The 26,822-nt window shown below is 40.4% G+C and overlaps 1 protein-coding gene across 8 annotated transcripts in view; it reads left to right on the top strand.

Moving 5' to 3' along the window:
* LOC113030021 (glutamate receptor 3) overlaps positions 1-26,598 on the top strand; it is a 78,749-nt gene extending 52,151 nt beyond the window's left edge. For 4 of the 8 annotated variants that reach the window (XM_026181052.1, XM_026181051.1, XM_026181049.1 and 1 more), the window contains 8 exons: positions 574-681; positions 2,548-2,754; positions 5,388-5,761; positions 7,319-7,517; positions 15,291-15,538; positions 16,273-16,387; positions 22,833-23,081; positions 25,100-26,598. In XM_026181052.1, the coding sequence (XP_026036837.1) occupies positions 574-681; positions 2,548-2,754; positions 5,388-5,761; positions 7,319-7,517; positions 15,291-15,538; positions 16,273-16,387; positions 22,833-23,078 (1,497 nt within the window). In that variant the 3' untranslated portion in view covers positions 23,079-23,081; positions 25,100-26,598. Of the gene's footprint in view, positions 1-573; positions 682-2,547; positions 2,755-5,387; positions 5,762-7,318; positions 7,518-15,290; positions 15,539-16,272; positions 16,388-21,618; positions 21,734-22,832; positions 23,082-25,099 lie in introns of those variants that run through there. The other 4 variants (XM_026181055.1, XM_026181050.1, XM_026181056.1 and 1 more) reach the window with 3 other exon arrangements.
* The last annotated feature ends 224 nt before the right edge of the window (positions 26,599-26,822 follow it).

Here is a 26,822-nt window from a genome sequence, read left to right as displayed (position 1 = left end):
CCCCCATCCAATCACAGTGTGAGACAATCTACAGTGACAAGAGAGTGAGTACTGCGCATTATAGCTTCCAGAAATGGGAGAGTTCTTCTTGGCTGAATAAATCAGAGTCTAGCAGAAATAAACATAATACAGCTACTGGAATCATCTCAGGTTGAGCAGCAACAAGCCAGGCTTTGTTTGTGTTAGATCATAATGTGTGTCTTTTATGTAGTATTAATAGAAAGAGAAAAAAAATCGACTGCATTGGCTAGATAAGGCATTTTTAGATTATTAGGTTTTTCTTGCTGGTATTAATTTTATCAGTCCTCCAGTGCTCTATGGGTGCTGCTTTCTTGTTATATAAGAGAACATTTGCTGAGCCAGGAATAGATTACTCCTACTCTGCTGAAGTGTAGCCCAGGTGAAGTGAGGAGAACCACTATGAGCTTTTTATTAAATCATATATCAGGAGCAACCGACACCGTCTCCAGCCGTACAGATAGAGCTGACCAGCTCACGTGAACTCGGAGGGTCTACTGTGAAAATGTCTTTCTGCTTCTCGTAAATAACTGCGGACCTCTGTGTTGTTTTCAGATCGGCTACTGGAATGAGTACGAAAAATTTGTATATATAATGGATCAGCAGGTCACCAACGAGTCCTCTTCTGTGGAAAACCGAACAATTGTGGTCACTACTATTATGGTACACACTCAAGTGGTTTTAAATGTTTCACCTTAAGATTTCTGCCACTCAAGGTCAAGGTGTCCTTTGTTGCAATCTGTCCTGGGAGGGTAGAATTATTTTATTTTCAGTTGCTTTCCATCCACTCACTACATGTTGAAACAGTCGATTCACACAGAGTGTTTCAACTGTATCCGTGTGGGTGCCAAAGCATTTTGGTTTTTTTATATTACAGTGGGCTGTTGTAGTAGTGACATCACAATAACGGCTTTGGTAATGATAACTATACACATCGTGTTCTCATTCAGTGCATACGTAAGTAAAAATGTTTCCCTCTCATTAAGTAAATTGTCAGTGACGCTGGACCAGAGACATGAAATGATCTGCATACAAGGAGGATGTAAACAGCCAATGGCTGCAACCTTTGGCTGTTTATCCCTTGTCTAAAATTTACTTAGTTAAAAAATTTGAATGAGGATGAGAGCGCTCCAGGAGTAAGCAGGGGTGAGGTCAGTTAGATCAGTTGCAGGCAGTAGCTGCAGTTTAGTGATCATCAGCCATTTTTAAATGTAAGATAAGGTGCGCCTTATCTTACATTTAAAACCATGGCCTCTCTGTCTTTCTGACTTTGCCTATTATGGTTGCATCTTAGGCAAATTCAGAATGAAATAGTCACGCATTCCCATTTCAGTGTCTGGAAACTCATACTCATCTTACCTAGACTGGAAGTAAAGTGTTGTTTAGAGCGAGGGAAGAAATGAAGAAGCGTAGTGCCATTGCATTATTTTTTCTCTCTGCCAGACATGATTTTGATTTGAACAGAAACCAATTATTGTTTTTAGAGGCATCGCAGTCATCTCATTAACTTCATGTTTTTATTACTTCCCATGACATTAAAGAAAACGTTTAATGAAAGGACTACCTCGCTTTGTTGGGGTGCAGTTCTTTCATTTTTTGTCTCACCATAACACCGAAGACTGCGGAGCAAAAGGGATGTGGAAGTCTAAAGTTCAACAGGAGCCATGCTGTTGAATGCTCCAAAAACATCAGCAAAAGCCAACAGTCTCCCGTGAAGAAATTGCATTTATTCTGTTCTATTAAGCTGAATAACCTCTGAAAACATGTGCATGCCATACGACAAAGTAAGTACAGCTTTGCTTAATATCCCCCCCAAGGTGACACTGGTTCATCTTTAATGGCAAACATGTTTTGGATGTTACATATTGGAGGAATGATACAACAATCAAGGCACAGAGGCAAAGCATATTAGCATAATCGAGGCGATGAGCAGATTATTTTATTGTCGTAACGGAACAAATAAAAAAAGCAATTTGAACCAGCTTTAAACTACTTTTGTGGTGTGATTCAGACCTTTTTTTTTTTAAAAGTTGTTCGATAAAATGAGGTAATCTCCATGTGTTTGATGTCTTTAATCTCTCTGCTGCCACTGACGTTTACTTTATGAACTGGAAAAGTGCTCCATTCAGCTCGTCCTGCCCCCTGTGCCTTCGCTGATGCAAAGCACACGCAACCCCCCACCTATTGCCCATTTCTGCAGATTTAGATTTTTCTGGATCAGGTTAGCATGAGGGAGGCCCGACATCCTGCTTTGCACTTTGCACTCAGTTATAGATGCTTTGCTTCTCCCGTCGGTGCAGTCGGCCTAGTCCCCCCTGCCACCCACCCCACCCCTTCAGTCCTCCACTTACGTGCCCGTACATGTGTTTAACCTGTGTTTGTCTTTATTCATATGTTCCCCTCATCTGTTGGTGCCCTGCACGTGTGCATGCAGCAGTACCAATAAAGGCCTCATGTGACCCATATGGTTTGGTCACTGTGGATGTGATCTTGCTTTACCATGAACTCAAAATTATGTCTAATTAACAGGAAGCTCCATATGTGATGTACAAGAAAAACTATATGCAGATGGAGGGGAATGACAGATATGAAGGCTACTGTGTCGATTTAGCTTCTGAAATTGCAAAACATGTGGGGATAAAGTATAAGCTGTCAATAGTGCCCGACGGGAAGTATGGAGCCAGAGATCCAGAGACCAAGACGTGGAACGGGATGGTGGGTGAACTAGTCTATGGGGTAAGTGTCAGCCTGCCTGTGTTTCTGTAAACTGTCCGTCTTTTGTCATTGTTTGTGACTCAGCTCGTCACACAAAGCACATAGTAAAACATCCAGTTTTATCAGATTAACCAAGTTTTTTCTTGACCAAAGTAAGTTTGTCTATAGCCAATTAATCCCTTAAAGCTTCAGTCATATGTCATAGAAAACAGTTTTACACTTCCGTATTTTTCGGATTATAAGGCGCACTGTCGATGAACAGGTCTGTTTTCATACATAAGGAGCACCGGATTATAAGGCGCATTAAGCGAAACAAAACAGATAAGTCAAACTTTAGTCAAGTCATTCTTCTTGCTTCCTCCACTTCCGTACCATTGATTCATTATGTTTAATTCTCTCGCAGCTGCTCTATTCCCATGTTGTTGCAGTATATTAATGACTAACCTCGTATTGTGGATGGATTTTCTCAGTTGTTCTCCTGACTGAAGTTTGGTCCGTTTACAGCATCCTGCCATGCGATTGCATTTGTCCCTAACCATCGGGAACCCTCATGTGACTTTTATCAAGTGGAAAAAAGTTAGCGTTCATCCTCCAGCTTTACTGTGTTTATGCTATGCTAACAGCTATATCGCTAGCAATCACGTAGCACAGCGGTCCCCAACCCCTGGGCCTCGGACCGGTACCGGTCCGTGAGTCGTTTGGTACCGGGCTGCAAGAGTTGAGGCTCAGGTGTGAAATGTATAGTTTTCAGGGTTTTTATCGGTTTTCAGCGTTATTTTGTAATTGTTTTTATCGTTTACTCAGTTTTCCTGGGTCTTTTCACGTGTGTTATGAATAAATTTTCTTTTTTTCGGTACCGGTACTAGTTTTATTTTGTTGTATTTATCTGCGACACCTTAAAGGCCGTTCCATGAAAATATTGTCGGGCATAAACCGGTCCGTGGCGCAAAAAAGGTTGGGGACCACTGACGTAGCACATCATTATATACCAGCTAGCCCAACTTCAGTAACCCTACAAAAGTCACTACTGTTTAGTTTTCTGTCTTCATTTATGTTGGAAGTGAAAGCAGAGCTGTACGTTTTAATTCTTTCAGAACTCTCTCAGTCAGAACATGCTATATCATGTTTAGGTGGAAACTAGCGAGCTAACTTCATGCTAACTTGTAATTCTGTTAAATTTAATGTTTTCATGGATGCCTGGATGTTAAACTTAATTGTTACACCTGGTAAAGCAGTAACGCTGATCATTTTATTAAAGATGAAAGAATTTAGACAGTTTTTAACTCTCAATGATGCCGCAGTGTTCGTTTGACTTTAGGACCTGAAGTGAACTGAGTTTTGGACCCAGATTACTCCGCGAGGTGAGGCTTCTGACTACGGTAGCCGTAATGCTCCAACAATCCATCAAGTGGTGCAGCGTCGTAGCTTACCGAAGTCGTACTAACATATTTATGACAGATTTTTGTGCGCAATGAACCACATAAAATCAATTCGAGGTCAGTAATCACAACCAGAATTCATACATAAGTCGCACTGGATTATAAGGGGCACTGTTGATTTTTGAGAAAATTAAAAGATTTTAAGTGCGCCTTATAGTGTGGAAAATACGGTACATAAGAATAAATTTAAAACAAAGAAAAATAAACATATTTATCTGGAGAGTGACTCAGTTTTAGAAATCCCTCCTTCTCCTGTAGAATCCACTCAACTGAGTTTGTCATGTGTCTCGTGGATCACTCACAGCCGAACTGGCTTGAACAAGACAATTTGCATCTTTTATGAGGCCTCAGCTGCTGAACGAACGATGCTAAAACATCTCACACGGTTGACTGCAAATGTAAAAAGATATGCATGCAGACGGTGATTCGGTGCCTGATTCACAATCTGACACCTGTAGTTTCTGCCGTTATGTCTACAGCAGTATTAATAGCTGGACCGACAGAGATTGCCATCTATTTTAATTGAACGAGCCGTGACAAGGCCTCATCTAAATTTGTGCATCAACACTAATTTTATATTGCTGCCAATTAACTGCTGGGACGTAAATTCACAATGAACAATAGGCAGCTGCTTTTGCCTAAGACCCCTCCTGAATTTATCAGCGACATGAATCCTTTGTGTTCAGTTTTCTTTAATGTGGATTACGTTACACAGCGCGGTCAGTAAGACCAGAAAAGCAATATTGAAGCAGCAGTCTATTCTGTTCCAGTCACTGCAGACATTTGTCAGCATTTGTTTCTCATACTAACTGATGAGCCTGAAAGGCAAAGCAGAGGATCTGTTGGAGGTGAATTTAACAGGCTGATTCACATTTCATGAACTGCTTACATAAGCTCATCCACCTCTGTCTTCCAACCCTCCGCTTGATTCATGGAGGAGATTTGGATCGAGACAAAGACATTAACAAATGCTGAGTGACTCATTTTTAAATAGCAGATCCCCTCTGAAGGGCTTTATCACAGGTCTGCTATTCAGTATATACTAAGCTGTGCCATTTCACAATGTTCATTCTGTTTACTCTGTGAATGTGCTGGGAGTTTGAGTTGGTTTGAGGTTTATCAATATTTACTCTTTTACAGAATTTAACGCTTTGTTTGGTTATTATTTCTTTTCTGTTAGACTAAATCCCTCTGTGCCTCCTTCCATTTTCACAGAGAGCTGACATAGCTGTGGCACCACTAACTATAACGTTGGTTCGAGAAGAAGTGATAGACTTCTCTAAACCCTTCATGAGCTTGGGCATCTCCATTATGATTAAGAAGCCCCAGAAGTCCAAGCCTGGGGTGTTCTCCTTCTTGGATCCACTGGCCTATGAGATTTGGATGTGTATAGTTTTTGCTTATATCGGTGTGAGTGTGGTGCTCTTCCTGGTGAGCCGTTTCAGCCCTTATGAGTGGCATCTGGACGAAAACGATGAGGCCAAAGACCCTCAGAGCCCCCCTGACCCTCCAAACGACTTTGGGATTTTTAATAGCCTGTGGTTCTCCCTGGGTGCCTTCATGCAGCAAGGATGCGATATCTCACCAAGGTTGGTTTGTTGTGTTCACTCCACCACATCTCCGATGTCCTTGTCATCTCTCGTTGCATTTTATAGTCCCATACATGCGTTCCCATCATGCATTGGTGCATATAGGTTATTTTGAGCTTCACTATTAGGGCTGTCCACCTAACCTCGTGCTCCACTTCACTGCACTTTCCTCCCATTTCTATATGAGCAAGAAACCATCATCAACTCGTCATCTTTGTGTTTTGAAGCTGCATGCTGGCAGCAATGCTTTGCATCCACAAAATAACTTATATCCACCATGCTGAGGGCTGTAAAATGCACAGGGGTCATTACATTTCATTTAAAGTAGGGACTTGATTTCCTCTTGACTCTTGGAGGGCTACCGTGTTTTTGCTGCATGTCCCATTTTACGGTCATCAACTTGGTGCATATAGGGTATATTGTGTGGAAATGATATCAGTTCCATAACTATATATTTTTCCAACACAATGGCCATCCAGTCATACCCTCTACTCATTCACTCATCCATCCATCCGTTTACTCATCACTGTTCTGGCATCTCTGACTTCTTCAAGGATTCTTGTTCTGACACTTCCTCTTATTTGACTTTGGAAGATTGTAGAGAAGCTGGTTGAAGAGCTAAAGCAAACTAATTTGACCAAAGGTTCTCACAGATTTTCCCAACGTTTCATGGAATAATTAAACGGGTGATATGTCAAATATGTTCTTGTTTTTATTTTATTGGACTTTTAACTCTGAGTTTTTTAATGTTATGTTTAAAGAAAAAAGCAGAGAAGGCACCACTCCTGAAAACCTGGAATTTGCAGATTTCTCAGTCTCTAACACCTCACTGGGAAAAAAAAATCAATTAAGCAGCAAATGAGGGATTTTATGTTGGCTTCAAAGTACATGCAGTTTTTGAATTAAAACTGCTGATGCTGTAATTTTTGCTAAATTATTCCTTATAGCTCCGACACAGACCAGCAGTTCCCAGGCTACTCTAACAAGAGGAAATGTATTCTCTGATTTCCAATCCTTAATCACACCTTCTGTTGCCTCTAGGGCATTTTTGTGGCTAAAGCTTTAAATCTGGTTCAACCACATTTTAACCAACTAATCTCTTATGGAAATTGATCTTACTGTGATTTTCTTTTCAGGATTAACTCCATTTATGAGCAATTTTCAGATAACACTGGTAGAGTCCTCACACAGCATCTCTGAAACACACTGTAGGTCTGGTGAAGTGACCGTGAATACACAAGAACAAAAATATAAAAACGAACTAAGAAAACAATAAATTAAGAGAAATCCAGAGCAGCGCATCTGCAATGCAGGGATTCACTGCGATTGAAGTGCGTCCTCATTTAAACAGAGGAATGAGAGTTCATCTGAGAGCAGCCGAGTCAGTATGTGTGTGATCGTTAAAGCAGAGGACCAGAGAGAATAGTCAAATTTGAAATTACGTACCCGGGGTTGAACTGCGAGGTTCCTTCCTCCCCAACGTGTTGATGTGAGCATGCTGATTTCCTGTCTCTACCTCTGCTCTTTTTTTCCTTTTCCTTTTTTTACTCCTCTTAGGTCTCTGTCCGGCCGTATCGTGGGAGGAGTGTGGTGGTTTTTCACCCTCATCATAATCTCTTCCTACACGGCCAACCTGGCTGCCTTCCTCACCGTGGAGAGGATGGTTTCTCCCATTGAGAGTGCCGAGGATCTGGCCAAGCAGACAGAGATCGCCTATGGGACTTTAGACTCCGGCTCCACTAAGGAGTTCTTTAGGGTGAGTGTCTCAAATGCCTGTTGCTATCCTGCTGCTGCACTGTATAAACTGACCTCTTTTTAGGTGAATAAGCCTCTATAGCTGTGCTGTGTGTTTTGAACCATTACCTGCCAGGTAAATAAATAAATAAATCCAAAGACTCATTACTAAAAAAAAAACCTTAAACTACTTTTTCTTGATGCAGCACTTTCAAACTACTGAAACCAGACCAACTGTATAACTACATCTAATGAATTCATTATTAAACCTAAAAGAAATTAAACATTAGTAAAAACACAAACAGCTGTGCGACAGTTGCATGCGTTTCTTTTGTTTATCGATTTAAAAGTGCTGCCCTGAAATGAATAACTATGCTGAGCTCATATTTCTTTCAGAGAGGAGCACCAGTCCGCTTGTGACTGCCACTGAACTAAATGATGGCATTAGGCTTCAGAGGCAGCGCCTGTTATCAGCCTGTTCACAAATCCATTTTGTCCACAAAATTAACTTTGGTTATCAAAATAATTTTTCCCAGCTTTTTGGCAAAAGGAATAATTCAGCTATGAAACTGGGACAGTAATGCTTCCTCGTGCGGCCATCTGCAGTGCCATTAATCAGACTTTGATTAGCCTCACTGTGTCTTCGCTAATTTACTCAAAAGTGCTTCAGAAGCAAAAAGAAGAAGTACAAAAATAAACGCCTTATAAAAAGAAACAGATCAGGCAACTGGTTAGTGTTTATCGTTTAGAAAAGCAGGTAAGGTAATTTAAAAGCCTGCATGTTAATTAATGCTATTATCATTTTGAAACTGATGTATCTGATTGTGTAGATGTAGCTCTGTCTTAGCTTCTTAATCGCTGCCAGATCTTAGATGTCCTCAGGAGGATGTAGTTAAATGAAGTGATTGTTCAGTCTGAGTATCGAACACGTTTTTGTCTGTCTTTGAAACTTTGGAAAAACTTTAAAGAGAAACTAGAAAATGTCATTATAATTCCAATTTGCTGGCCTCTGTCACAAAACTGCAATCTCACAATAGACGCTCTATTCCTTGGAAATGGAAATGTCATTCACATCCGATGTCCAGCTCTGAGCTGTGTCTATTTTTAGTCCCAGTCGTTCTCTTGGTGTGATTGCTTGGAGTGAGTCTGAGACATTTCGGTATATACAAACCCAGCTCTCCCTTTAGACTCGAGAGTGATCGGGATGCTTCAGACGGCATCATTTCACAGTTATGAAACCACATCCTACAATCTCTTCTGAGATTTACAGACAGCATAAATACAGCATGTTTCTCTGTGTCGGGTTGGGTTATTTGCTGCTGGCTGGAGGGCTTTCTTGTTAGGACAGAGTCAGTCCAAGCATAATCAAATTAAAGCATGCATGCAGAAAACAATCGCAGACAAAAGAAGAAAAGATTCTGATTATATTTTAACTTCGGGATGAAAGAGCATTGCTTTTGTTTATCGTGTTTAACTCCAGTGAGGGAAGGGTTTTGCAGGGATCTAACCAAGTGTAATATCTGACCCAAGAGGTTTACAAAGGTGTTCAAGCAGAATAGCTCGATCTGCTGTGCAAAACTGACCCGAGGTCTGAAAGCACAGAAATGGAGCAGTCAGTATGATCGGTGCCAAGGAGGTCTGTAACTTGATGTCTCCTGCAGTAAATGAAAGTATGAAAAATGGGCCTGTTTAGAAAAGTGTCATGGTGCAAAGGAAATCTTCGTCCCAAAAAGTTGAGGCCGACTGGAAAATGATAAAGTCTCGACTCGTCTGTTTGGGAAATTTAGAAGGATTTGGTTTTCGATAAAAATGCAAAACAAAACAGCAAGTCACTTATCTGTCAGAAATTCAGTTTCATTTTACTGGCTTATATCCAAACTCCGCTTGTACAAGGCTGTTGTTATAGCTATAGACAGACAGAAGTGTGGTGGAGTTGAGTTTGCCAGTTTTAAGTTGTTCCTATTATCCATATCTGCGCTCAGTTCAGTTCCACCAGCCGATTGGAGTCTTTCAGTGTCGCATTTCAAGCTTCCTCCTCCAGTACAAAGACATGCATGTTAGGTCAGCTGGGGATTCTAATTTGGATGAGAGTGTGTTAGCTCTGTGATACACTTGTGACACGCCTCTTGCCCTGTGACAGCTGGGATAGGCTCCAGCGCCTCCACAACCCTGACTTGGATAAGCGGAAGTAAATAGATGGCTGGAAAACAGAAGCCGTTGTCTATTTGCCTTATTTGCTTATCATTCTGCAGTATATTACAGATGACTGACACATCTAGCAGCCTTAAAAAAAATATCTCATTCACATCTGTTGAATGAGACATTTTTTACAAATAGATATTAAATTGAATATTTTAGTGGCTTCCTGGTGAGTCATTGCATTGAAGGCAGCACCATAAGCAGCAGTTCCTCTCTGTAGATGCTCTAATCTGTGATGTATTAGACAGGATGTGATTTATCAAAGGTGCTCCTGAGGAGATAATTGACAGACATGTAGTGACTTTGTCTTGAGTGAAAAATATGGGCTCTTTCTGCATACAAACTGGAAATGCCAACGCAGAGGAGCGTTTCTGATGAAAGGTTTTTGAAATCTGGAGATTAGACACTAATGATTAATAGAAGCTATCAATGCATTTCAGCCTGATCATCAAAGACGATGTATCACTTAATACAGATAATACATGCTCCTTAGGGCTCATAATATATGATGATAACCAGTATGCTAATAATTAAACATACGCTTTAATTATTTGTTCTGGTCCTCAGAAAGGTTTTTTGTCAAGCCCCTCAGCTTTTTAAAGCATTGCAGAGGTAGTTTTATTTAGAATAGATGCAAATTTCTCATATCTATTTTGTGTCTTTCTTTCTGCCATTCTGCCATTTAAACCTTCCATTGTATATGGAGTTGTATAAATATGTATAATATTTAAAAAGATAAGTAAAAACATTTTTGGAGACATTTTTGGAACTACACCTATTTGCTACTTGTGGACTAATTAGGAAGCTAGCTTAGTATGAATAGACAGCTACTGTACAGCTTGGTTCTCTCCAAACCTAAAAAAATTTACTAGTATCGTTAAAGTTCATTAAAGCATTAAAACCATATGTAATGTCACAGACTGGTTTGTGAACAACTGTTCACAAAAGAGACCATAATTGAATGATAGTGTTGTTTTTTTATGCTGATTATAGCAAGCTTGTTTAACAAGGTACTGAACTGTCTGTGGGACACAACCTGTCTCCAATCAGTCAGTCTCTCTGAGACAGATTGGCGAATGTTTACAAATAATTGTCTAATCTACAAAGGTGGATAGATTGCTAACATGCTGCAATCAGTCATCCTGTGCTGATTAGTGCATCTCTTTGCAATTCAGTGGTTGCATTCTAGTTATAATCCTTTATAAAAGTATTGTTGCCAGAGGTTTCTTCCTGTTAAAAGGGAGTTTTTCCTTCCCACTGTCGCCAAAGTGCTTGCTCATAGGGGCTCATATGATTGTTGGGTTTTTTTCTCTGTATGTATTATCGTAGGGTCTACCTTACAATAAACAGCGCCTTGAAGCGACTGTTGTTGTGATTTGACGCTATATAAATAAAATTAGAAAGTAGAAAGTAGCTGCCATGCCATTTTTCACTACATCACCATTTGTGGAGAAATTTATGAATTTCAGTTTCAAATCTATAAATTTTTGGCTCGACTCTGAATGGAAGTACTTAATGGGAATTTCTTTCTATGCAGACAGCAACAGAGTTGCAATTATTGCAGATTTGTCACAATTAATCACCATATTACCAAAAGCAGATTTCATGTAATCGCCAACTTGACCCCATTCAGTTGCAAAATGATCTCTCAATTTAACAAGTTAAACCATAAGAAGTATTACCTCCCTGTACAGCTGCTGGCTATATAGCGAGAGATCAAAGCCACTCTATATATGAGGTGTAAATATGTTTATTATTGTTGTGAAGTTCTGAAATTTTAACGTAGAGGTTTAAGAGGATTGACTCTTGGCACAAGGCTCAGGTGGCCAGATTTGAGAAACCACTGTTAGCTTCACCTCTTTACAGAAATTATTAAAATCTGCTATATATTATAGGTATTGGGATATTTTTTGATTAATTTTTGCACATAATCTGTCCTGAGCTTCACTCTCTAGTGTGCAACAGTTTACAGAGTATGGTGAACTGAACCAACTAAATTTAGCTTGTTGCATTTCACTGTGTTGTGTACAGTGATCAGATGTTAGAGTGGGGAACGAGCGCATGAGCGAAGCAATATTAAAGATCATTTTAATAACAGCTTTGTGCTAAATGAGCCATGCTTCTGTTTGGTTGCTTTCTTAATTTATTTCCACTGATCATGAACATACAGTAAATGAGTTGTAATTATATCCTTAACCATGCATGTAACTAAATATTGAACGCCACTATATAAAAACACCAAAAAGAGTGCACATGCTTTGCTTTGGCCCGTTGTCTTCGTTTTGAGATGCCAGCAGCGTGTCAGACACGCTCAGAGCCATGAGTCACTCTTAGCTCTGTCAGCTGCTGAAAGACAAACTGGTTGCTGGAAGAAGGACTACTTCATTTTCAGAATGGATGACGGGCAGTAAACCCAAATTTCTCACTGGCCGGAGGACGTGACCAGCTTGTCATATTCTCGATGTTGTGGTTACACCAGTAATTAATTGAGAATAATTTGTCTCAGTTAAGCCACCGTGGTGAGAAGATTTCGCAGCGCTTATATCAGTTTGACAGCGTGAGGAGTTTCACAGATTTCCGCACAGATGACCGGCCTACTTCTGACAAGCATACATTTACATGCAACCCAGAGAAGAATTGCAGTTTGCTCACTATGGTCAGACCTGTCATCAGCTATTATTGTCATGCTAACAGTGTTTACATGAACACTCCACTGAACTGAAATCGTGCATATGTCAAGAATGATTCACTTACTAGCCCGAGCCCACAATCCATTACATATCTGGTGAATTATTTATGTTGCCGTACACGTTGCCGAGCTGACACAGTTTGTCAGTTCACTCTGATGTTTTCATTTACTCTCACCTAATAGAAATAATGGAAGACTGACTCACATGACTACTGAACATACAATCTGGAACAAACCGGTCGCACAGACGCTGTTAATAAATATGAGTTCAAGCCAAAGTTCCCTCTGAGATTCATCTCTCACAGCCAAGTGCAGGTCGCATTAGCCCAGTTTAATGTAGCCTCGTTTTTTTCCCCTCTCCTCTCTATTGTAGACAGCTGTGTACTCCTACTCCCTGGTGCCCAGCGATCAGCCTCTCGCTGGCCATTTTTAGCAGCGTACTGAGTGTCAGAGTAGGGCCGTGCTGTGCATGTCTGTAGCTGCTCCAGCTGGCAGCTGACTGGGCCACAGAGGTGAAGCCGTCAGACTTGAAGTTAGCGGGTCAAATAAGTTAAAGAAGATGCCATTACAAAAGGAGTTCTTGACACTGTCAAAGAAGAGTGTATTTCAGATCACCCATGCACAGCATGTGAAGAAGAAGTACTAGAAAGGTTTTTTTTCCCTTTTTTTGTTTTCCTGGTGAGTCACAACTCGTGTTATTTCTGTGTTTGCAGTACAATTGGTGTGGATGCATACTGATCCATACTGAACACTAAAGCCAAAACAACAAAAAAGACAACCTGCTGATTTTTCAGGTATTTAAAAATAAATAAAAAGGGGGGGGGGGAGCTGTGCAGACGCCTGACTCAACCAGTCATTTTAGAGATTTAAAAGGAGTTCAAAAAGATTTTTGTAGCTTCTGTAGCTTCTTTTAAGTGCAGGTGGACTGATGCAGTTCCTTCTTGACCTTAAACACATCAACGTAAAGCAGGCTCCAAAATCAAAACACATGCACAATGTGTTGCATGCATACATAGTGTTTGCAACTAAGTTTGTGGAGTGTGTGGAGCCTCATCACAGCTTCTATAGGGTGGGAGGCGAGGTATCCTCTGAACAATAACACAATAATTCAGACTCACATTCACACCTATGGGACATTAACTATCAACAGTTACCCTAACTCCACTGACTGCATGTCTTTGAACTGTGGGAGGAAGCCGGAGTATCTGGAGAGAATCCACACATGCAAACTCCACACACTAAAATTCAAAAACGGTACATAAAAAGCAGCTTGTGTGGATTTTTTTTAATGCATAATTTTCTAACCTTTTATCTTTGCAGCTATTATATGACACACACCGTGCTATTAACATATATATAACAATAATATTCCATAAATAATAAAGTAATAAATAAATAAATAATATAGTGTTGTAAGCCAAAGGGAATAAAGATTGGCTGTTTTACAGGTGAACATGCAAAATAACTCTCTGTTCTTAAGTTTTCAGTATATTTTTAGCTGCTGCTTGATGCAGTAGCTCATGACCTAAACAGCTACATATGCACAGTACCGGCAAATTCAATCCATGCATCGATGTACAAACAGATTGATTTGAATAAAATCTCAACCGTGATGGCGGCGACTGTGATGAGCTGTGACCTGCTGGCAGGAACATAAACTGTGGCGGAGGTCACTCCTGCTTATCGATACTGATACCAAACATGTGCTGCATGTTACTTCTGCTGAGCTGCCAGGTTGTCAGACTTCAGGCTGCTGGCAAGGAGCCCACTACCTCTGCAGCACCGTTTGCACTTAAAGGGTAAATCCACTCTGAATTACAAGCAGCACATGTCTGTTAGTGCAGCGCTCAGTACGCGATGAGATCTGTGAGGTCACAGCAGGTGTGGTAACAGCTCGAAACACCTGCTGCTGAAAATAACCACAGCAGCAGCTATCTTCCCTGCGATTCAGAGCCGAGCTAGTTAGGAGTTTTGGAAAATACACTTACTTTCTTGCTGAGCGTTAGATGAAAATATTGATACTACTCATGTCTGTGCACTAAATATAGAGCTGGAGCAGGGAGCTGTGTGAGCGTGACTTCCCTCCCGCTGTCTTGGAGGCGGTCCTAGCCTATATTAGAGGGCAGTTGGCCGGCATAGGAGGGTCGTCAGCTAACACAGCTCACCTGGACCCCTCCAGCCTTTGAAAACTGGCCGCAACTCCTGGCATCAACCGTCTTTAGTGTTTGCACACACACATCCACATGCTGCTGTCCTTTGGCTGAAATGGCTCGTTTCTTCATTCCAGTGTTTTGTTTTGTTTTTTGTTTGGATGGGGGGAGTTTAGTTTTAATCAATTCAATTTTACCTGTCAATCTCTTGCACGTACTCACTACTTGTAACTTTCCCTCAGCCACTTTGTGACTGTTGCCAGTCTTGTCATGAGTACATATTGAAAACTGAGGTGTAACCTGTTAATTAGAGACCATCAGAGGTGCCTTGAGAGTATATTTGGTGGCACTAATTGTTCATTTAGCAGCTCGGACCAGAATAAAGCGTTACATTTTTGAGTCTTCCCCCCCTAAATACAGCAGCTAATAACTCTAATAGGTGTCTGAGGGGGAAAACGTTGACAATATAATGTTTTTGATATCTTGGCTGTTTTTTATAGTTGGATGACAGAGTTCTAATAAAGTATGAGAAACGTGTGGGAAACAGAAGTTTCAGCCTCTTGCCACACCTCGGTTATTTTGCACAAATCCCGATAACATCCTTGCGGCTCCGGCTCCACACTTAAAGTCCAGACCTGTATCAATATTATCATGTAACTCGGACTCCCAGCAGCTTCATGCGATTGTTTTCATGGTTGTTACTGTGCACCTTGACCTTAACTGTCTCTCTCTTCTCTCTCTGTTCCCCTGAATGCAGCGCTCCAAAATAGCAGTTTATGAGAAAATGTGGTCGTACATGAAATCTGCCGAACCCTCAGTGTTTGCCAAGACAACACCAGACGGGGTTTCCCGGGTACGAAAGTCGAAGGGCAAGTTTGCCTTTCTTCTCGAATCCACTATGAATGAGTACATAGAGCAGCGGAAGCCATGCGACACCATGAAAGTGGGCGGCAACCTCGACTCTAAGGGCTACGGTGTGGCCACACCAAAAGGCTCTGCATTAAGGTGGGTGGGATATTATAACAATATCCTCCATGTTGTTATAGTATTCCACCTACCCTGATGTTTCCTTTTCTCATCCTCTTCTTCTTAAGCCCTTTGTTTTTTTCCCCAAGTGCATCTCCGAGTGAAACATGTTATGAGTTATCTGAATTGAATCACACACATTGAGCCATTTTTGATTTCCTGTCCCACGTATCTGGTTTGTGTCTGTTGTTTTCTCCTGTTTCTTCAGGTTATCAGTATATTAGTCACATCGACGTGCGCACGTGCCACTTTCCCTCCATCCTCTCGTTTGTGTTGTCTCTTCTCCTTCTCACCTTTCCTTTCTTCTCCTTTCTGTGGTGCCCCCCCCCCTCCTCTCTTTTTCCCCTTTCTTTTCCTTTTAAAAATATTTCTTGAATTAATTTGCTAGTTACAATGCTGGTCTGTCAGTTGTGATGAATGTTAAGCTGCATGCTAGATGTTCTTGTTTCTAAATGATCAATGACAGAATGTCCCCATCCCGCACACTTCAGTTACAAATGTAACCCTCCATGCCACCTCTCTAATATTTAACGTTTTCTTTGCTGTAAAAATGCTTCTTACCCTTCCACACCAGTGAAATTCTTTACCAATTTGTCCCTCCCGTGCTCCCCCTATGAACCATTGATATTTATCACTATTTCTTACTAATATTCTATATTAGATTTCTCACGGACCTGTTCATTTTCTTACAAGTTATGTTTTATCGTTTCAAGAAATGCTGTTAACCTGGCAGTGTTAAAACTGAATGAGCAAGGCCTCTTGGACAAATTGAAAAACAAATGGTGGTACGACAAGGGAGAGTGCGGCAGCGGGGGAGGTGACTCTAAGGTCAGCCTCAATGTCACCAAAGTCGGGTATCCTAGAACAGAGTAATCGGCAAGGCTGTCGTCACGGAGTGTAGCATTTGGGGCCAATCACGTGTTTAGAAGTTACTCGTCATTACCTGTGGCTTTACTATTATTTATTATGCAACAGTGATCAACTGGGAACCCTTTGCTTGGCTAATGGAGGAGGAAAAAAAATGTGAGCTAAACCAGAGGTATGTGACGCAGGAGGTAGGAAAGGCAGTGGGTAAAGCTGTGCTCGTGACAGAGTAGTTTTTGGTCTGTGGTTATGAAAGATGGAAACTTTAATTTTTCTTCTGTTTTTTATATCTACAGACCAACATGAATGTTCTTTAAAACTAACGCTAGAAAGAGTGAATAAAATGTACGTGCACTCTCCAATCTGCTGCTTGAACCGCTAGGGCAGGCACAGGAAACAGCGTTGTCTTGAGGGGACTAAGCATTGCAGGCAAACGTGAGAATTCTAATGACAGAGTGGCGACTAATGATCCAAACTTTTTTTTTTTTTGTCCGACATCCTCTCACTGAAATCCAGAGTAAGACTGACAGAAACCTTTGCTTGGTCTTGATCAAAGGCCAGTCAAAGAACTTTCCCTGGCCATCCTGACCTGGCAAACCCTTCAACGGTAGAGTGTAAGATATGACCAGGGGCTCCATTTGTGCAAGAGGATTTGATTTGTGCTTACATCTTCTCACCAAGTTACTGTTTTGTAATAGCTAAAAAGTGTAACTGAATTTTGTGAAGATGCTTTCAGCCCTGAAAGTGAGACTATGCAACGTTTCCTTATTAGCCCATTATTATAACCATAAGAGTTACTCACATACAGGACAATGACATGCTGGATTTATCACAGGGGCGTAATTTCTGGGGGGGTTATGGATGTTACGCGCCCCCCCCCCCCCCCCCCAATAATCAGACCCAACCAATACAACTCCCCCAATAAAATTATGAATTATCTTGAATTATCTTGCATAAATAGACTGTTGATTTTCTTTACTCATTTCAGGTATTACCAGGAAAATTGTTGCATGTTTTATCATCTGGGAATTTACCCAGATTTATTTATTTATTGCGACCGAGATCTTCGACCCCCCAATATTCAGCACAAAGTTACGCCAATGATGTATCCTTTTCTTGTTTATCGGTCACATGATAAAACTCACACTAGATGTAATTCAAAGCTCATTACACTGTCTTTGAAAGGTTATGTAGTCTCACTTTCTCTGTTAAGTTAAAACAAAAAAGAGAAATTAAATGATAATAGAGGACATTAGCTAATTATTACTGTAAAGCATGTCTTGCTTTTTCATACTGTGTGCACGCGCATACTAACTTACATCACTTCAAACTTTGCAGAGGAGCTGCAACCTTTCTTTGCACATCAGTGTTTTTCAAATATTGACACTGATGACATATATATATATATATTCCCCCCCCCCTTAATCAAATCAGTTGTACAAACTTAACATAAATGAGGCCCCTGATCTTTTGTTTTAGACACCAGGATCTAGACTCTGGATCCATCTCTGCCTCTGCTCTTCAGCTTGCATCATGACCACAGTACACTTGACATATTAAGAGAGAAGAGACAGGACGAACTTTCCTGTTACTGACTCTGGTCGTCCCATTCCTGAGTGAGCAGGATATGGATACTGCCAGAGGGGGTAACGCAAAGAAACCGTCTCCTCTCACTGGCAACTGTCCTCTGTCCCTTTATGTCCGGTTAGAAAGAGAGCAGCTGATCAGTGCAACAGTATCACTCCGGACTGCCACATTTCTTTGTCCTTGTTTCACTTTCAGAAACACCAGTGTTGGCAATTCAGCAATAATATGGAGATATATTGTATGTGAAGACCACTGCTGTTATCACTGGGAGTCCTCAAATGAAATTCAGCACATACATGTATATGTATAGACTACATATCACATATATTTTAAAATGTTTTCATGTTTTTCTACTCTGAGATATTCTAAATTTATTCAGTGAAGCTGAACTAATTTAAACCTTTTATATTTGTTCCTGTGGGTTATTTTGGTATTGAGTGATTTTGCATGAGTTTTTTATGTTCTTCTTTGCTGTCTTGAATGTTTTCCCCTCTTTTCTGTATTCCTGTCCTGCAGAGAGTGTGAAAGGTAAAGTTGTGAGGTCACTTAAATCACACAGTAAAAGAATCACCTGTGCAAATTTGTATCAAATCCTACAAAGCACTAAAACTTGTGAAATTTTAAATTTCACATGTCTTAGCACAGAACCAAGCATAAGCAAAAGGGGTGAACCCACACCTCTTTGATGGAGGCACACTGACGCTGGAGATTAATTATTTAGCTTCACAAATGTAAGATGTTGTATTCCATTGCAACAGCCTGTACAGGTGTTCGTTATATTCTTTTTCAGTCCCGCACTTTGTCACGGGGGTTGGGCTTATACTTCTTTTAAGGACTGATGCAATGAAAATCCTATTTCATAAGTCAGCTACAGATTTCACATGTGGCTCTGCAGACAGATTTAGGCTGTTTACACATACATTTGTTAAGATTCCTGGAGGAAATTATGCCTAATAATCACAGATTTCAATGAAATCTAATTGACAGCGGATGCATCATTAATTTCCCTTTTAAATAATTAGGCAATCAAAAGTGAGATAAAAACAGGCATCTGTGGACTATAACAATGAACCATATTGGGTTTTTGTTTTTTTCACGTTAAAATAACATTTTTGAGTATTTATAGCATGCCAGCTGTTGAACGATTAAGACATGTAACAGTACTGTCGCATTTTTTAACATTTAAGCAAATCAGAGAGTTGAAAGCTGTCAAGTATGTAGGTGGGCTGCACAATCTTTTGTATTAAGAATTATAAATACAAATAAGGGAGATAACTGGCAGAAAGTGGTGAAATGGTATATAATGCACAGTTCTAATAGCTTCAAGCAGATATCAGTGTGTCCTTCGATCCTCACTTTCTGCAGGCTCCCATAACAGGAAGCTGGTCTGTAAACATAATGATCGGAAATCTGCTGAAACACATTTGTGACATAGTATATAAAATGTGTCACCATTCAATTGAATTAGTGAAACTGTTGACAATATAAATGTTTGTATAAAAAAATTAATATAAAAATAATATCTGTTTAAAATATAAGTACCTAATTCTGCAGTGCTGCTTATATTTTCCTTTATAGCATATTACTAAACCCAGTGAGTACTGCTGGCAGCGATGTATTTTTGGCTTTCGGTTTAATTTGGACCATTTGGATCTCTGTTTGCTTTAATGTGAATCAGTTTGATAGATCACCCTTTTTAACTGTTTAGGGTTCGCTCTCAGTGGAGCGAGCCGTGAAATGCTATTACTTCAGAGGTTTGGGACAGCTCCCAGTGTTTGTCTCTCTGACAGTAAATGACAGGTTGAGTTATTTAGCAGTACACACCACAATGCAGCCAACTGTGTGTCTCTGGGGCAAACTATTTACAAACCCAAGCACAATAAAATAGCCCAAAAAAGCCTGTGCCTCCAGCTGCTTCAATAATGTGCTTCTGTGCAGAGGCTGGATATGGATGCATCCGTTTTGTGTTTAGGTTTATTCATATAGGAAAGATTCAGAAAATACATTTGCATTTCTAAACTGTGAGTCTGGGCAGTGGCTGTTGTTTAAAAGCACATGGTCACCACCTGGTGGTGAGCTTGAACCTCTTTATGTGATGACCAGCAGGCTGTTGCAGTCCACCTTGTGATGTTTTCCCCCTACTGGATGAAAAATCATGTTCATAATTTATAACAAACAGATTTTTTTTTAAGCAGCTCAGTGGAGTAGATCATTCTACCCAGAATGCCACGAGGCAGGGTAGATGTTAGCCAATAACAACCAGTCATTATCCTAACCAGCTCGCCGGTTTATGCTAATTACATTTACCACTGGAACCTCTGCTGTGGCCTCTCTTAGTGCACCAAAGTGGAGAATAAATACAGCCAGAAAATCAACATACAAACCACTAGATGTTGCTTCATAAAAAGTGTGTTTGTATTGTGCAGAATGAGGTGCCCTTAAACAGTTATTATGAAAATCATTTAAGTTGGTAGCAGTTGTGCCTGCTCTTAAGTTGATTTCTTTGGTTTGTTGTTCATCCTCATAGTGTCTGTAAAGCTTCTTCTAGATAATACAATTATAAATATAAATGTGTAGGATGATTCCTGATGATTCTGCTTCAGAGGAAAATATTAAACTCTGCCTAACTGCCGACGTTAAATTGGCTCTGACTCGATTGCATTTATAATCATGCGTCTAGCGTCTGCTGTTTGTCTCTGTAGTGTTCAACGCTCAAACAAACTAGTCTCAACTTTGCCCTTCAAAGTGCTCTTCTTGGAGATCAGGACTACAGATCCCTTGCCCCCTGCCCTTTTGTTCTTTTAATATTCATTTATTTTTTATGTATTATTGCAAAACACAAGGCGTATTTGACAAGGGGGAAAACACACACGCACACATACAGTGGTGAGAGCAATATATTGGATGATGATGATGGATTGCATACACTGATCTTTATTTTCTGAAAGGAAACAAGCCTGGAAATCTAGCAGTCGAGGAAATGCAGCATAATGTCTTCCACAAAAAATCCCTGCAAATCACGACTCTGACCTTTGGAGTCAGCGAGTCTCAAAGTAAACAAATAAATCAAGATCGTTTCATGATCCCTCTATAATTTCCTCTCATGTGATTGGTCACTCTGAGTTAAAAGGGGTGATTTTGTGAGACATTAGCCTCCTAATAGCTGTTTATAGAATTGGACTGCTGTTAGTCAGGAAAGGGTTCCTGTTAGATCCACCTTGCTGAACTTCAAAAAGGCTGCCCATAGCAACAACAACAACAAAAAGATAATAATGTGCCCTCAGCAATTACTGCCTCTGTTTTCTTTCATTCCCTGAAAGCTATGCAGCAGCTGCTTTATTCTGCAAGTTTAAATCTTTTTTTTCTTCTTCTTGTGATCAGTGTGTGCCGATTACTCAAAGCGATATAGGTGGGGTCTGGCATGCTAGGTTAGCCATGGATCATGAAAGTCATATTTTTATCTATATACTGCAGTGTTGCTTGCTATCTGTGATATGTTGGCCAGGACCCTACTCTATCGCTTTGTACAGTATAAAGTAGTTTTTAAAAAAGTTGAATAACATAAAATAACATAATACAATGTTATTTATGTTATTTCCCACGTGAAGAACTCCTGTAAACCTTGCAGTATTGAAACTCAGTGAACAAGGCATCTTAGACAAGCTGAAAAACAAATGGTGGTACGATAAGGGTGAATGTGGAACCAAGGACTCTGGAAGTAAGGTCAGTCGCTGCAGGTCTTTTTACACTGATTGCTAAAATGCATTTTGATCTAAATGTTCATACGCAAACATCGAAAGCACACAACAACACATGGAAAACATTCAAAACTAGGTTTGCCCTACACATACCGCAGTGCAACACACACCTACACTTTGAACACGGCTCATTACATTAACTTCTTTGTTTGTAGACAATTCTCAATTTTTAAAATAAATTAAATTTTTTTTGCATGAGAACACACACGTTTTTTTTTTATTCATACCATAAAGTTTTGAATTGAAACCATTATACTGCTGTTTTTCACCCAGACTTGTAGTTTATTGCTGATCTTATTCATTGGTATGTGAAATAGTTTCTCTGGATTTCCCAAAGGCATCCTTATTCTGACAAAGTCCAAACTGACCTTTAAATACCATCTGAGCTCTAAAGTGGTCAAATGGTATTTAATAGTCATGTCTCAAAGATGGAGTGTCAGAGTAAGGAACCTTTTGTTAAAAATTAATTAAAATTAAGAGATTTATATCCTAGAAGTACTTTTTAGGTCAACAAAAAAGCAGAATTTACCTTTTTTTTTTTTTTTTAGAACTATACAATATATGTTAAAACTCACATACAAATGAATTTCAATATTAGGCTTTTTTTAATAGCAGCAAAATGGTTCAATTCACCTTTACAGCTTGCCACCTTGATTGTTACATATGCAGTGTTTTTGAGGCTAAGTTTAACAGCTATGATAGTGATCTGAGGATTGTAGACCTGTACGACCACGACCGCCTTCCGCTAGACGTGGCCTCGTAAAGAGACCATAAAACAGGCAAAAGATAGCAAGTCTCTCTACATTCACCTTCACAGCCACTTAGAGCACAAATAACTTGAGACTAGAACCTAGACAGATTTGAGTTGCTCCAACTTTTCTCATTTTTAGGTAGCCATACCTCAGAGGGATTTGTAGACAGATTTAGCAGCCTCCTCACAGTTTCTGTGTAGTCATAGCGCAGCAGGGTGTAAATATAGTGTAGGTTTTTATGTTAGTGTGTATGAGGTCAGCCTCAAAGTGCCAGTTAAAAGAAGTCTTAACGGAGGTCTTTACCTTCCCCAGGACAAGACAAGTGCACTAAGCCTGAGCAACGTGGCAGGAGTCTTCTATATTCTAGTCGGAGGGCTTGGCCTGGCTATGACCGTGGCTTTGATAGAGTTCTGCTATAAGTCACGGCAAGAAACCAAAAGACTGAAGCTGGCAAAGAATGCCCAAAACTTTAAGCCGGCCCCTCCTGCAAACACCCAGAATTTTGCCACGTACCGTGAAGGCTACAACGTCTATGGGACAGAGAGTGTGAAAATCTAAAGGGTATGTCTTTTACTGTGACCGTAACCTGTTTAGAAATGTACTGAAGTCACATATAAGTGAAATGTTAAAGTTTTGTCTTCAGATGATTCTCAACTTTTAAACTTGCTTCGAGGTTTTTTTTTGTTTGAAAAAAGAGAAGTTGGAAACCTTTTGAACCATAGACTGTATATAAAAGATGGACGCTTCCAAGTCTGAAAAGTGAATCTTCCTAAACTTACATTAGTGGCCAGCAGGGGGTGAATGCTCCTGCAAAGCAAAGTCAAAATGGAGTGTGTGAGTCTGCCGTGTTCCTCAGTTTCGTCTGTCAGTGATATTAAAGCTGAGTACATGTTAACCCCACTCAGCAGCCAGAGCCTGAACTTCAGCAGGTGCAGCAGTGATGAGCAGTCAGGCTTGTAACGGCCGTTTCTACCTACTGTTTGTTTCTACAGTGGAAACAATGTGTCTTTTTGGGCTGGTTTTCATATTCGTTTTGTGTTGTCGGCTTGTAAAAAATAAAATAAAATCGTATGCGTGTCGTTGTTTGGGCTCCGCCAGGGCTGCCCTTTGTCACCAATTCTGTTCGTAGTTTTTATGGACAGAATTTCTCAGCGTAGCCAAGTGGTGGAAAGCTTTCACTTGGTTGGTCTCAGAATCTCATCTCTGCTTTTTGTGGATGATGTGGTTCTGTTGGCTTCGTCGGGTAATGTCTTCCAGCTCGGACTGGAACGGTTCGCAGCCGAGTTTGAAGCAGTGGGAATGAAAAACAGCACCTCCAAATCTGAGGCCATGGTCCTCGGTCCAAAAAAGGACGGAGTGCCCACTCCAAGTCAGGGATGAGCTCCTGCCCCAAGTGGAGGAGTTTAAGTATCTCGGGGTCTTGTTCACGAGTGACGGGAGAAGGGAACGGTAGATCGACAGATGGATTGGTGCAGCGGCTGCAGTGATGTGGACGCTGTACCGGTCCATTGTAGTGAAGTTGTGCTGAGTGTAACAGGGAAGCTTTCAATGTACCGGTCGATCTATGTCCCCATCCTCACCTATGGTCACGAGCTGTGGGTGCCGACTAAAAGTGGCAGAAATGAGCTTCTTCCGAAGGGTGGCTGGCCTCTCCCTTAGAGATAGGGTGAGAAGTTCAGCCATCCGGGAGGGGCTCAGAGTACTCCCCTCCTCCACATCGAAAGGAGCCAGTTGAGGTGGTTCAGGCATCTGATAAGGATGCTTCCTGAGCGCCTCCTGGGTAAGGTGTTGCGGGCATGTACCACCGGGAGGAGGCACTGGGGCAGACCCACGCTGGAGAGATTATATCTCTCGGCTGGCCTGGGAACACCTTGGTGTTCCCCTGGACAAGCTGGAGGAGGTGGCTGGGGAGACGGAGGTCTGGGCTTCTCTGCTTAGGCTGCTGCACCCGTGACCCGGCCTTTGATAAGCAGAAGGACATGGATGGATGGATGTATGTGTGTCTTCATAGGAGTAGAGATTTGTGTTGGTGTGGCAGTGTAGGTTTATATTGTTAAGTGGTAATTTTGAAAGTAAGATTCAGGTCATTTTACATGTAACGGGTAGTGTAATGAATTACTTTCAAGGTGGTACTTAGGTAACATACTGCATTACTTTTAAGAAAAGTAACGAGTAATGAGTAATTCAGCAGCTTTTTAAGAAACATCCCAACACTGCTGATGTCACATTAGCTGCATCCCTCCTTTATATACAGTCTGTCTTTAACACACATTCAATTCAGTCTCAGCTTTCTTTTTATAATATTTCACTCTGCTTGACTCTAATCTGTAGCTGATTGTTGATTACCAAGCTTAGTATCTAAAGTAAATTGAACATTTTATCAAGTTTACCTAACCTACTGCAGCTGGTTTGATGCCCTCAGATCTGATGAGCCTGAAGTAATAATTTTCTGTAGTTAACTCACTTTTGTGAAGCAGCAGGGGAATCTTGGCTTTTGAATCAAATAAGCTGAAATGAAATACCCACACACGGCAGTTTTTCATTTGACTCTCTTTTGCACATCTTCTGGCTTCACACAGGTGAATTGTTTCGATTCCCGCCGGTGATCCTGGATGGAAACTGCCACTCTGTGTGACCCCGACACTCCGTGGTTGGCGTCCTGGAGGCAACGGCCTTCTTTGTCACCAACTTGGACACAAGCCTACAAGTCAACAAGTGCTCATTTTGGGTTATGAACCCATCACACTAACAGAGGGCAATGTTGCAACAGGACTTTTGCTTCTGGAAACATGGGATTTGCCTCTCGTAGTGCCTTATGGAGCATTTCTGCATCATGGCAATGCAATTTAAAAATTGAATTCACTTGAAAATAAAAAATAAATAAATAAAAAAATCTGTGGAAGTAGGGCAAAACATTGTTTCAAATGACAAACAAACTGTTGTAATTTCAGTTGTTTTCTATTTTAAAGAAGAAGAAGAAAGAGAAAAAAAGCCATGATTTGAAATCAAAATCCTGGATTACTTATTTAGTCATTTGAATCCTTTACAGACATATTTTTGTGGTGAACTCTTAAGTTGGATAAATGTTATATTTAGTGAAGTAAAGTCATTTTCTTGTTTTACTATAAGGCTTTTTTTCAGTGTATCAGAATATCTAGGACAAGCATCGAACACTAGGGTTAAGATCAATTTAACTGACAATAGTGAATCCAGGTTTTTACTCGGAAAATATCAATAATGTGAAATTAGTGGTCATCTTAAACAGCTTAGGTGGTGTCATTTTCAAAGCCAGCTGGACGTCACATACGACTGAATCTGTTTTAGATGCTTGTTTTGAATCGACTTTGTGCATTTCTTTCAGCTGCCACTCTTTGAAAAGAAACGATTCTTTTATTGAAATGAGGCCCGTGTTTGATCACTTAATGCCATATTGTTGAAATCAAAAGATTCATAAATACTTTAGAGGCTAGGAAGGTGACCCCTTTTTATGTAAACCGAACATTCAATGGTTCAACTGAGCTTATGGTTTACACTTTGTACACACTTTAGAAGCTGTTCTCATGTAAGCGCAGTATCTGCAGCTGTGATTCTCAACATCTCTTTTTTGTTGGTAAATGATAACACACCATAGCTTCTTTGGTCGTGAAAAGCTTTCTGTGTCTATGCATTATGCAGAGGGGTGAAACTGTACATTGAGGGAAGAGCAACGAATGAAACATTTGTCTGTTTGTATAAGTGAAATTTTTATATACTGAATAGTGGGGGGGAAAAGAACCTACAACCGCTACAAACAATGTATGCCTACATTTGTTTAGTATATCAGACTTTCTCATCCTTTTATTCCCCAGAAAAAAGTGCATGTGAATTTGGTAATAGTTTTAAACAAACTGCAGATCGAAATTGACCCTGGTTTAGTTAGTGTCTGTTAATGACATCTGATTTGGTTTAGTTTTTCCAGTTCATTTGTAACAGTACCTCAACCATGAGAGTTGCATGTATGGACACAGTGAACCTCTGTGGAGGGGTCATGTACAAAGGATTTTATTACATTTCCTTAATAAAAGCAGGTTTATATTTACGTGTGACTTTTATCTTTTGAATCCTTCAGATTACACTACAAAAAAAAAGCTTATTTGTTTTAGTGTTGGAAAATGGCAAGTAGGTGCAGCAGTTTATTGAAACATGCACACATATATGTGTCAATACTGTGGAATAGGGTTACGGCCACTGCTAAAAGACAAAATTGGGCATGTCTTTTTTCAGTTTTTTCCCCCAGTTGCCCCAATTCTCTTCTGCACTTTC

The sequence above is a fragment of the Astatotilapia calliptera genome, chromosome 10 (assembly GCF_900246225.1).
Source record: "Astatotilapia calliptera chromosome 10, fAstCal1.2, whole genome shotgun sequence".
Taxonomy (NCBI): Eukaryota; Metazoa; Chordata; class Actinopteri; order Cichliformes; family Cichlidae; genus Astatotilapia; species Astatotilapia calliptera.
The sequence above is the reverse complement of the archived record's forward strand: the minus strand, read 5'-3'. Positions and strand labels throughout refer to the sequence as shown.